Here is a 12,911-nt window from a genome sequence, read left to right as displayed (position 1 = left end):
ATGCCCTGCACACTCCTCCCTGTATCCCTTTCCATTTGTACGTCATGCATACCTGTCACAGTCTTTGTTATACATGGAGATTTGGCTAGTTCCTCTGATTTTTTTTTTCCCTCATTCCTCCGTACAACTGCTAATCTCACCCGGAAAGATCACGGACTCCACCTCAAGATTAGTCAGTATTCCAGTCACTGGAGAATGTGGCAGCATGAATCACAATTCTGAGTGGAGCTAAGAAGATTTAACAATTGTAGAATCGTACTAAAGTTTACAGTTATAATAGCATTTTCCCTTTAAAAATAAACCACCTGTAAACCCAAACTTTCTTTGTCTGTGAGGCTGCGTTCACACTGTTGTCTGTGAGGATGCGTTCACACGGGTGTCTGCGAGGCTGCGTTCACGCCTGAGTCTGTGAGGCTGCGTTCACACTGTTGTCTGTGAGGATGCGTTCACACGGGTGTCTGCGAGGCTGCGTTCACACTGTTGTCTGCGAGGCTGCGTTCACACTGTTGTCTGTGAGGATGCGTTCACGCTGTTGTCTGTGAGGCTGCGTTCACGCCTGAGTCTGTGAGGCTGCGTTCACGCCTGAGTCTGTGAGGCTGCGTTCACGCCTGAGTCTGTGAGGCTGCGTTCACGCCTGAGTCTGTGAGGCTGCGTTCACGCCTGAGTCTGTGAGGCTGCGTTCACGCCTGAGTCTGTGAGGCTGCGTTCACGCCTGAGTCTGTGAGGCTGCGTTCACGCCTGAGTCTGTGAGGCTGCGTTCACGCCTGAGTCTGTGAGGCTGCGTTCACGCCTGAGTCTGTGAGGCTGCGTTCACGCCTGAGTCTGTGAGGCTGCGTTCACGCCTGAGTCTGTGAGGCTGCGTTCACGCCTGAGTCTGTGAGGCTGCGTTCACGCCTGAGTCTGTGAGGCTGCGTTCACGCCTGAGTCTGTGAGGCTGCGTTCGCGCCTGAGTCTGTGAGGCTGCGTTCGCGCCTGAGTCTGTGAGGCTGCGTTCGCGCCTGAGTCTGTGAGGCTGCGTTCGCGCCTGAGTCTGTGAGGCTGCGTTCGCGCCTGAGTCTGTGAGGCTGCGTTCGCGCCTGAGTCTGTGAGGCTGCGTTCGCGCCTGAGTCTGTGAGGCTGCGTTCGCGCCTGAGTCTGTGAGGCTGCGTTCGCGCCTGAGTCTGTGAGGCTGCGTTCGCGCCTGAGTCTGTGAGGCTGCGTTCGCGCCTGAGTCTGTGAGGCTGCGTTCGCGCCTGAGTCTGTGAGGCTGCGTTCGCGCCTGAGTCTGTGAGGCTGCGTTCGCGCCTGAGTCTGTGAGGCTGCGTTCGCGCCTGAGTCTGTGAGGCTGCGTTCGCGCCTGAGTCTGTGAGGCTGCGTTCGCGCCTGAGTCTGTGAGGCTGCGTTCGCGCCGTTGTCTGCGAGGCTGCGTTCGCGCCGTTGTCTGCGAGGCTGCGTTCGCGCCGTTGTCTGCGAGGCTGCGTTCGCGCCGTTGTCTGCGAGGCTGCGTTCGCGCCGTTGTCTGCGAGGCTGCGTTCGCGCCTGAGTCTGCGAGGCTGCGTTCGCGCCTGAGTCTGCGAGGCTGCGTTCGCGCCTGAGTCTGCGAGGCTGCGTTCGCGCCTGAGTCTGCGAGGCTGCGTTCGCGCCATTGTCTGCGAGGCTGCGTTCACGCCTGAGTCTGTGAGGCTGCGTTCACACCGACCGTAATGGCAGCGCAGTTTTTGAATTTGAAACTGCTGCTTCCCTGTGACATTGAGTGATTGTTCAGGAAAGCAATGGAAAGACCTCTGTGCTTTCACCAGGTTCAACCAAACTGTGTTATGATGCTAAGTTTTATATTACAGCAGTTATCTGGCCATAACCGTGTGATCAATGGGGATACAATCACTAGGACCCCTATGTCTTCGAAAAAATGATGCTTCCATGTCCACAAGCTGTCTCAGCCATCACTCTCCCTTGTTTGGACCAATACTAACGCCACCACTAGCCTAACTTGTATATATACTATACAAGCTGTACATATTGTTAAATAGACCTCTTAGACCCAATGAGGCTGATGTATTTACTTTGAAAATCAGTTTCAGAATAGCAGTATAATCCTGCTACCACGATGAGCATTTTATGAGTCCAGGTATAGAGTGAGCTCATGAGTGGCAGTAAATTCAGTCTCCGCTCATACAGCATCTGGAGGGACTCTGAGGAGCTGTCAGTCATGGAAGGTGTGGTAAAGTCAGTTCCGCTTTCATGAAGGATTACACAGTCATTGTGGAATGGATTTTTACAGTAAATACAGCATCATTATCAGGCTTAAAAGATCTTTTTGAAATGTGCAGTTAATATTGTGAAATCTGCTGACTTGCTATGAATGCATTTCTATGCCCATATGGATTTATATGGTGCTGCCGCAGTGTTTGGGGGCTGCTGTGTCATACAATTCCTCCTTTCCACATGTGTCTTTGTGTAGAGTGGCAGTGGACAATTGATTAGTGGATATTGCACTGATTGGACTCCTTTAAAGAAACCTTCCCATGAACTTTTTTTTCTCTCTCTAAGGCCAGGGTCACGTGGCTGTCGATTCTTTCATGCAAGAGAATCGGGCCGATTATGCTAAAGACACTTGGATCAAATTCTGTCAGAGTTTGATCCGAGTGTCATCTTACTGTGCTGCAATTTTCTCTCGCAGAGAGGATCACATCACAGGGGCGGAGAAGACGGAGAACTTAATTTCTCCATCTTCTCCATTGTCTCTGTCTGTGGATTTGAGACTGCACTTGGATGCCATTCGAGTGCAGTCCGATGTTTCACATGCACCCTTAGACTTATATGGATGTGCGTGATGTCATCATTGGATGCACCCACATGCTACAATTGTTTTTTCACACAGAATCAGTCTGAGTAACAAAATCACAGATCTGCACTGCCCAGTAGTATAACATTGATCCGAGTGCTATCTGAAAACATCGGAGAGCACTCGGCCGTGTAATATGGCTGTCTGACTGCGCCCTAAGTCTGTGTGTATATAGTATAGTGTCAGTATGTTAATATACTCACCTACTGCTGTATTTCCCAGTATCCATTGCTGCTAGTTTTCTTCTGACTCTCACACTCTCCAGGTCACTCTGTATGAGACGGAAGTCTCTCTTACAATGTAAGCCTATGATGCCTCATCCTGACGCTCCAAAGGTTTACACTGTAAAAGCCACTTCTGGGTCACACAGAGCGCAGTGTGATCTGCAGAGTCAGAAGAGGACGAGAAAGGCGCAGGATACCGGAGAAGACGGCAGTAGGGGAGTATATACTGTATAAACACTGACAGTATACTACATACAAATATACACAGACTTACAGGAAAGAAAAGTTAATGGGAGAGCTTGTTGAAAGCACCACTCCAGCCTTTTTTTTAATTATTTTGTTGCTGAAGTGGTGCAGTTAATCTAAGTTCCCTGCACCTAGTAATATACTTATCAGCCACCGGCTTCATCTGTTATCGGTGCTGCTCTGGTCTCTCCAGTGTTTGCTGGGTAATCTGGAAGTCACAACTCATTGTAAGTCTGAGAACCAGAACAAGGATCCCATAATCTTACACTGCGAGCTTGTGACCGCTACCTCAGACTGCTGGTCAGTCAGAAGATGCAGTCACAAGATGGCGGCGCGGGACAACAGCGGCGCTGGAAAAGCAGAAGACGGCGGCTGGTAAGTATATTACTAGGGTCAGGGAACTTACATTAGTGACCCCACTCCAGCGCTAAGCTAAAAAACACTGGAGTGGTGCTTTAAGTATAATATTGATCTATCCTAAAAAAAAACCCCAAAGAAACAACTTTTGTTTGTTCATAAGATGTATTTTCAGGAGTGCACTGTTCCTCTGCCTCCTGGCTTCCTGATTTACTGAGGCCAGTGCACTCCTGATGATTGACAGTTTGGACCAGCATTATGGCTAAGCCTTTGGTCGAAACTGAATGCCCTCCCAAGCTGCTAGCATAGGCACCATTGAATTTGAAGCATGGGAGAAGGCAGTTTAAAGTATATAGTACTCTATGTGACTGCAGAATCTTAGCAGGGCACGCTGTCAGAATTCTCCAATGCTGGGACTGGGCGGTCATGTGACTGCTTGTATGTGATTTGTGTACTTACTTCCAGCCACATTCCGACTAGACGTGTCCGGCTTCGCTTAATTCACTTGCATTGAGCAAGACCACGCACGTCTAGTCGGCTTGTGACCACATGTATACAAATTGCATACTTTCACTCACAAACCTGCCTGCTTCTGGCGTCAGCAGCGGAGAATCCTGACACTATGCACGCTGTGAGGATTCCCAAGCCTGGACAACCCGTTTGGCTCAAAAAACCACATCAGTAACTGCATATGTGTTTCTGCCCTAAAGAATTGTCCATGGTAACAAAAAGGGTCTGTTTTTTTTTTTCTCCAGAAACCGCTCCACATCTGTCCATGGTCTGCATTTGGCATTTCCGCTAATCCTAATTCCAGTGAATGAGTGTGAGCTGCAATACCAGACATTATCAGATGTGGCGCTGTGTCTGGAAAAAAAAAAAGCAGATCCAATTCCTTGATCAATCATTTAACTTGATACAATTGAACTTCCACAACTCAAGTCTTCCATGGTAACAATGAAGTCATCTGAAATGGGACAATAGATGATTTTCCATTATTCCTGGGAGCGATACTTGTTTCTTACTGTCATTTTCCACTGTGAAGAGTAAGTTTGTATATTACTTGTAACATGGTGTAAAAATCAGGTCACACTGCGGTGTTCTTCCTTTATTCTGTGGCTGTTCGCTCTGTGCTCATCTGTGCTTGTCACATATGTTCAGTAATAAACAGTGGACGAGAACCGATCTCTTACATTTCTGAACTCAAAAAAAGAGAGAACTTGGCAAATAGCAGGAAATCCAGGGAGTCTCCCTCATATTTGACATGCATGAGAATTCTGCTTCTAATTAAATCAGTATTTGACATGATCTTTTTCCTTGAGTACATTAAAGGGCCAGTGTCTCTAAAAACAGATATTTAAATGGATTAGGAAAAGCAATATATAAAAAAGCAATGATATTTCAGAGTACATTTCTATTAATATAGTTTTCAGGACTAAAACTATTGCTGACCTATGATCACCTATCCTTAGAATATGGGGGGTCTTACACCTGTTACCCCCACTGATCTGCATGGCTCCGATTAATGGGTAATGGCCGCTGCCAAGAACTCCAGCTAAACTCTTATTCTCTTCAATAGGACAATGCTGGTGTCTTTGTATTATTTTTCAATTGCAATGCTACTCAACAGAGACCTACCAGAGGCAGTCATTGACATTAAGTAAATGCAAAGTAAATTTTGCATTTCATTTGGAAATCAAGGTCCCAGAGTCTGGAGGAAGAGTGGAGAGGCCACAATCCAAGCTGCTGGAGGTCTAGAGTGAGGTTCCCACAATCAGTGATGGTTTGGGGAGCCATGTCATCTGCTGGTGTAGGTCCGCTGTGTTTTATCAAGACCAAAGTCAGCGCAGCCGTCTACCAGGAAATTTTAGAGCACTTCATGCTTCCCTCTGCCAACAAGCTTTTTGGAGATGGAAATGTCATTCTCCAGCAGGACTTGGCACCTGTCCACACTGCCAAAAGTACCAATACCTCGTTTAAAAACAACAGTATGGGGGTGCGTGCCCACTATGCGTTTTTCAAGCGTTTTTGCTTTTGCGGAATTTCTGCAGCGAAAACGCTTGGTAATACGTGCCCCATGGCCCCCAATGATAATCCGCATGTGCTGTGCACATGCTGCGGAAATTTCCACTGCGGATTATCATTGCAGAAAAATATGCAGCATGTCCATTAATTTTGGGGACACGCAGCGTAATTGCCGCCATTGACTTCCATTGAAACGCTTCATATTCGCATCACTACATGTGCACACGCGGATATGAAGCGATTCAATGTGCGGATGGTACCCAGGCCTGGAGAAGAGGAGATGCTCATCCAGACCTGGGTACCATAGAAACTGTAAAAAAAAAAAGAATTTAAAATAAAAAATAAAGATTATATTTACCTTCCGATGTCCCCCGGCCTCCTCAGCGATGCGTGCGGTGTGTTGGGCGGCTCGCGGTGGTGTGAGGACCTGACATGACGTCATTGAGTCATGTGACCGGTCACGCGACCGCTGACGTCGGCGGTCGCGTGACCTGTCACATGACTCAGTTACGTCATCGCAGGTCCTTCACACCACCGCGAGACACCGGGGAGACTGGATGCAGCGGAAAAGAAGACCAGGGGCCATCGGAAAGTAAGTATAATCTTTATTTTTTATTTTTCACCATTCTTATTCTTTGTTTTTAACTATTACTTGGTCACACTATATAAATCCATGTCGGTTGCATGGATTTATATAGTGTGACCAAGTTGTCAAGCACTTTCCAAGTGATGCTAAAATCAGTTGGAAAAGCGCTTGATAACCCACATGCGGAAATGCATGCAAAAACGCTTGACAAACGCTTCTACCTGGCGGGAAAAATGCATATAAAATCCGCATGCGTTTTTCCTGCCAGGGAGAAGCGGAAAAAATATGCAGCGATTCTGCATCGTGGGCACTTAGCCTGACTGTGCTTGATTGGACAGCAAACTCGCTTGACCTTAACCCCATAGAGAATCTATTATAGAGAATCTATGGGGTATTATCAAGAGGAAGATGAGAGACCCCAGACCCAACAATGCAGACAAGCTGAAGGCTGCTATCAAAGCAACCTGGGCTTCCATAACACCTCAGCAGTGCCACAGGCTGATCGCCTCCATGCCACGCCGCATTGATGCAGTAATTGATGCAAAAGGAGCCCCGACCAAGTACTGAGTGCATTTACTGAACATACATTTCAGTAGGATAACATTTCGGATTTTAAAAACATTTTTCAAGCTGTTGTTATAAAGTATTCTAATTTACTGAGATAATGACTTTTGTGTTTTCATTGGCTGTAAGCCATAGTCATCAACATTAACAGAAATAAACACGTGAAATAGATCACTCTGTTGGTAATGACTCTATATAATATATGAGTTTCACTTTTTGTATTGAAGAACTGAAATAAATTAACTTTTTGATGATATTCTAATTTAGTGAGAAGCACCTGTATACAGCCTATTTAATAACGTTGGTCGCTGTGCTGTGTAATATCAAATGTTAACTCAGACAGCAGCCATTCTTATAATAAGCGCGTCTGAACAGACCTTATAGCATTGACCTGTTTTTCTATTACACAGCTCCAAATCCACTGCTTCTTCTTAAACAGCTATGGAGATAAATGATGATATTGTGACTACCAGCAGCACTATAAGTGCATATTTATACTACTCGCATTAAATTCCATAAAACTATTTTTTTCAGAAAGCTACAGTGGTGTACAACAATTTTTCATAACAAACAACCCAGAATTCTTACTTTACAAACTGGCCTCTAGATCCCCAAAATTGGTATCCTGCATCCTATCCTTACTTGGGGGAATCTATGGTTATTGATGGTCAAGTAAAAAAAAAAAACTGACAATTTTTTTACCATTCTAGAGCGTGTGTCAAACTCTGGTCGCAGGCCAAATCTGGCTTGCAGGGTGAGTATATTTGGCCCGCAATGCCGGGCGGGTCTCCCACCGTACTGTCATCACACTGTAAACTATATTGGCTTCCTAGATGCTGATATAGTTGAAAGCAATAATGGAGGAAGGAGCTTCAGCTGATGCTTCATCTCCCATCATTCCCCCTCTGCGCTCGACGTCTCAGCACAGCGGGTGCGATGACGTCAGTACCACTGTACCGAAATGTGCAGAGGATCTGAAGAGACCGGAGCCGAGGTGAGTATTTATATTTTTTTTATGCGGGGCCCATTATTCTGTATGGAGGACCATGTGGGGCCCATTATTCTGTATGGAGGACTATGTGGGGGCCATTATACTGTATGGAGGACTATGTGGGGCCATTATACTGTATGGAGGACTATGTGGGGCCCATTATTCCGTATGGAGGACTATGTGGGGCCATTATGCTGTATGGAGGACTATGTGGGGCCATTATTCCATATGGAGGACTATGTGGGGCCCATTATTCCATATGGAGGACTATGTGGGGCCATTATACTGTATGGAGGACTATGTGGGGCCCATTATTCCGTATGGAGGACTATGTGGGGCCATTATGCTGTATGGAGGACTATGTGGGGCCATTATACTGTATGGAGGACTATGTAGGGCCCATTATTCCATATGGAGGACTATGTGGGGCCATTATACTGTATGGAGGACTATGTAGGGCCCATTATTCCGTATGGAGGACTATGTGGGGCCATTATACTGTATGGAAGACTATGTGGGGCCCATTATTCCATATGGAGGACTATGTGGGGCCATTATACTGTATGGAGGACTATGTGGGGCCCATTATTCCGTATGGAGGACTATGTGGGGCCATTATGCTGTATGGAGGACTATGTGGGGCCATTATACTGTCTGGAGGACTATGTGGGGCCCATTATTCCATATGGAGGACTATGTGGGGCCATTATACTGTATGGAGGACTATGTGGGGCCCATTATTCCGTATGGAGGACTATGTGGGGCCCATTATTCCGTATGGAGGACTATGTGGGGGCCATTATACTGTATGGAGGACTATGTGGGGGCCATTATACTGTATGGAGGACTATGTGGGGCCATTATACTGTATGGAGGACTATGTGGGGCCCATTATTCCGTATGGAGGACTATGTGGGGCCATTATACTGTATGGAGGACTATGTAGGGCCATTATACTGTATGGAGTACTATGTGGGGCCATTATACTGTATGGAGCACTATGTGAGGCCATTATACTGTATGGAGCACTATGCGGGGTGCATTATACTGTATGGATGGCATTGCAGGGCCCCGATTTTTATCCTTTGTTATTACATATTTAAAGTAGGCCATTGGCCATATGCTTTTTACTGCTCTTACATAACATATATTAATCCAATATTTTATTCTAAGATCTATTGATTAAAATGTACTTTGTTAGTGGAACAACCCCTTTAAGTTTGTTTCTATGTGAAAAAGTTCATTGTTATATTTGATGATAAAGGAAAAACATCCTCAATTGTAAACTTATTTTTAACAAATATCAAGGTTATCGCACAACTTTGTCCAAGCTTTTAATTTTGGCCCTTTTGTGTATTTGAGTTTGACATCCCTGAGAGTAAAAACCAGACAGCACTCAGATGACATATGGATGGCATCCATAATGCTATTTGTTTTGTTTTTTTCATGGATCCATTAACTTGATTGGGAAAGTATGTGTTCTTAAATCAGATAGTACACTGATATGAAACACAGACGTGTGAATGGTGCCCAGGTTATTTCACTGCTCTGGTTGAATATTCAGTGGTCACCTGAAAAATTGTGTTGCATAGTTCAAACTTCTTAAAACTATGCCTCAGTGTCCAGTAAAATTCTACATTTTTCTTGACTTAACATGTTAGTTTTCCTATTACAGATGCTGAAGGAGAGTGGAGTAAATTTTTACATGAGGACAGAGGCCAGAGAGATCCAGGGAAGTGACGGACAGGTAGGATTGCTAGATGTATCTTCCTCCCTATCAAGCTATATGCTAGTATTTTGGTATTATTGTAAGTTTTATTATATATAGGAGGAGCATTTGACATGGTGCCACTTACAAGCTTTTAGTAAAAAATCAGTTTGGGACTTCAAATGCATGAAAATAATACATGCAGCGTATGTTTCCTACATATTCACCCAAGTGAGATAGTTCAGTTTGAATTAAATTGAGGATCATTAAATGTCCAGAAAGACTGCATAGTTATGTTGTTAAATGAGTTTTCCACTGCAATGATATTGAGAGCCCATCCTTCACATAGGTCAATATCACATGGGTGGAGAGCCAACTGGCACCCCCCCACTGATTAGCTGCTTGCAGCTCTGGCAGCTGCGGGATGTAAACAGTGTGATGGAGCTGATCAGCACCACTCTGTCACACTGATTTGTGGCCGCTCTTCGGCAGAACAGCTCCAATTCAGATTAATAGAGCTGTTCTGCAATAATCAAAAGCAGCCACTAAACCACGTGACGGAGAGGTGGTGTTCCGCGCTGTCACACTGTTTACATCCATGTGCCATTGGCCTCTAATCAGTGGGGGTGCTGGTTTTCAGCCTTTGGCCAATCTGATGTTGATGCGCTATTTTATAGATAGGTCAACAATCGCCGTGTTGTGGAAAGCCCCTTTAAAGTATTTTAAAGACATGTCAGAAGATAGCATTGCTGGGGTCCATGTAGTTCGGCGCAATCATTTTGGACTATTTGTTGACTTCAATGTAGTTGTCATTGCCAGAGCTTTAAATAAATGGAGCATAAGGATTATGAGTGATGGTGTTACACGCACGCCGCCTAAGTTCAGATAGGGGCCAGACCGGATACATGAATTTGTTGGAATCCTGGGGGAACCGTTACTCAGGGCGACCATAGGCTGCAGCTTCTCTCAGGCACACAATAGATTCAGTTGCTGACCAGGCACATCTGACAAGAGTCTTCATAAACCGTAGAACAGTATCATTTAATGAGCCACGGCCAGTGCAAGGTAAATGTGTCTTTGAGCAACAGGCTCCAGTAATGACAGTACAGTCTATTATCCGGTAGCACAGCACAGTTTTATTGCATACACAATCACAGGCTTTTCCTTCACAAGGACTCAATAATACACCATATTCTTTATCCTGCATGGAGATGGAAGGGGGGGGGGGTTGATGAGGGAGAGGATCCCTATAACAGGATTCCTTCCAGTCCTTATCTTCCTGGCCGACAATACTCCACACTGTTAGCTCAGGGAGTCTAACTGACCTTTGTTTAGCTTCCCTCCTGACCTGAATTCTATTCCCTTGCCTTCTGTGAGATACAGATCATAAGCCACCTTTCTCTTCGGCTCCAGCCAGACAGTAAACAACTTCCCCACAATCCCCCTGGGGCTCTGCTAAAATACCCCCTCTCTCCTGTGACTGTGTTAACCCGTCTAGTTGCTGGATGCTTCTGGAGCACAACACTTCCTGTCTCCTGTGCTTGTATTACTTCTAATAGTTGCTGAATGCTTTTAAAGCAACAGCACTACTTCTGCATGTCACAATGGAATATGCTCAAATAAATCTCCATTCATGGGATTCCCCATTCTAGCAATCGGTTATACTCCTCCAAGTCGTACCCCACTAATGTAACATTTATCACCCATCCAATGGGCAAATGATAGATATTTTAGGTTAGAATACCCCTCTAAGAAACCATTTAGGCTGATCATACTGTAGATAAAAGATCACAATGGTGGTTCACTGCATAATAGTGACTCATGGCTCAGACCCAACCAGAGCAAATATAGAATGGACATCATCCAGGAGTTCTCGTTTCTTTCTCTCAATTTTAACAGTGCTTTCATAATGTCAACACTAAATAGTAATGGATCACAGATAGGTGAAAGGCAGTGAAGAAAAGTTGATTCACATAGGACTGAGAAGTATTAAATTCAGGAAATCACTCAGTGAGGCGACTGTGCTTATAGCAGCCGGTGGTGAACAAAGTGTACCGTATGTACTAGGCATGAGTAATCTCCTATTACAGTATTAGTATTTTCAGCCGGGTCACTGCACCTGACACTAGCTCATTTTTCATTAACAGGTAAAAGAGGTCATATTGAGAAATGGAATTCAACTTCCTGCTGATGTGGTGGTTGTCGGAATAGGTAAGTACAATCCAAGCAGGCCGCCTATAGCTCTTCCTGTTTGCAAAATGTAGATAAAGATAAACGTTGAACCTGTGAATCAGGACTGTGAATGAGACCCGACATGTATCGCCACCTAGTATGTGGCTTCCTCAGGGGCAGAAGTCATATGTCACTGATTGCAGCATTGCTTTCTGGGTAAAGTATCTCAGTACTACAGTGCCATACGATGGCGCCATACAACAGCTGATTGATTTCTTACGACGTCTAAGTAAGGGTGCTGTGCAGTCTGTTACACACATGATATATTGTTAGATCAGTTTCCTGCATGTTTAAAGTGAAATGCCCTTGTAATCATCTTTATTCCAGTTTGTTGTCATCTTCAGGAGCGCACCATTTTACAACCTTTCTGATTGTGGGGCGCAGGCTTACCAGATTGACTGACAGTTCAGGCCAACAGCAGCATTGCATTGTTGGTCTGGAGTTTGCACTCCCAATGCTGATAAATTTGGCCTCTTTGCCTCAGGTGCATCAGAAGCCTTGGAGGACTGAGGCTGGACAAGGGCTAGCAGTGCGCTCCAGCGATCCTGACCAGCCTCAGTGCAAAGCTTATAGACTAACTATGAAAGGGCTTGTAAGCACCTCACATGTACTGTCACCATTGCTGTTTCGAAGCAGTGGATGAACATGTGTAGTGCATGCAAGCTATTTATGATATATTGTAATCATGATACTGGAAGATCACTAAATCATGTGATAATTAAGTAATGCAGCGCCCAATTTAGGCGAGGGCAGATTTGGCCTCTTTGTGATGTCCTTCGATATCATTGCACTACTTAATCCCATACTATACCTCCTGCCATATTTGTATAGGGCGATCCATACCGCATTGTTTTAACAACTTTGTCATCATTGTGCGCCATTCCTAGTCTCGGTCTGAACACTTCCAGATACCATGTGACCTATGAGTGTAAGTAATTGATTTGTGTACAGATGTAAGATATATAAGGCATTAGCCTGATTTAGGAAAAGTTCCCATTAGTGACACATGTAGACTATTTTCATGGACACATGATGATTTTGGGAACTGGTGTCACTGGATAACTATGTACAGTACAAACCAAAAGTTTGGACACACCTCATTTAAAGATTTTTCTGTATTTTCATGACTTTGAAAATTGTACATTCACACTGAAGGC

At 45.0% G+C, this 12,911-nt stretch overlaps 1 protein-coding gene across 6 annotated transcripts in view; it reads left to right on the top strand.

The window, feature by feature from the left end:
• LOC141231475 (apoptosis-inducing factor 3-like) overlaps positions 1-12,911 on the top strand; it is a 170,681-nt gene that overhangs the window by 107,130 nt on the left and 50,640 nt on the right. For all 6 annotated transcript variants that reach the window (XR_012297859.1, XR_012297862.1, XM_073667696.1 and 3 more), the window contains 2 exons: positions 9,490-9,561; positions 11,670-11,733. Coding sequence is in view for 4 of the 6 variants with exons in the window: in XM_073667696.1 (XP_073523797.1) it covers positions 9,490-9,561; positions 11,670-11,733 (136 nt within the window). In the remaining 2 variants the exon portion in view is untranslated. The remainder of the gene's footprint in view (positions 1-9,489; positions 9,562-11,669; positions 11,734-12,911) is intronic.

This window comes from Phyllobates terribilis, unplaced genomic scaffold (assembly GCF_046119375.1).
Source record: "Phyllobates terribilis strain yellow unplaced genomic scaffold, ASM4611937v1 Scaffold_2__4_contigs__length_985480577, whole genome shotgun sequence".
NCBI lineage: Eukaryota > Metazoa > Chordata > Amphibia > Anura > Dendrobatidae > Phyllobates > Phyllobates terribilis.
Note: the sequence above shows the minus strand (reverse complement) of the source record. Positions and strands in the feature narration are given on the sequence as shown.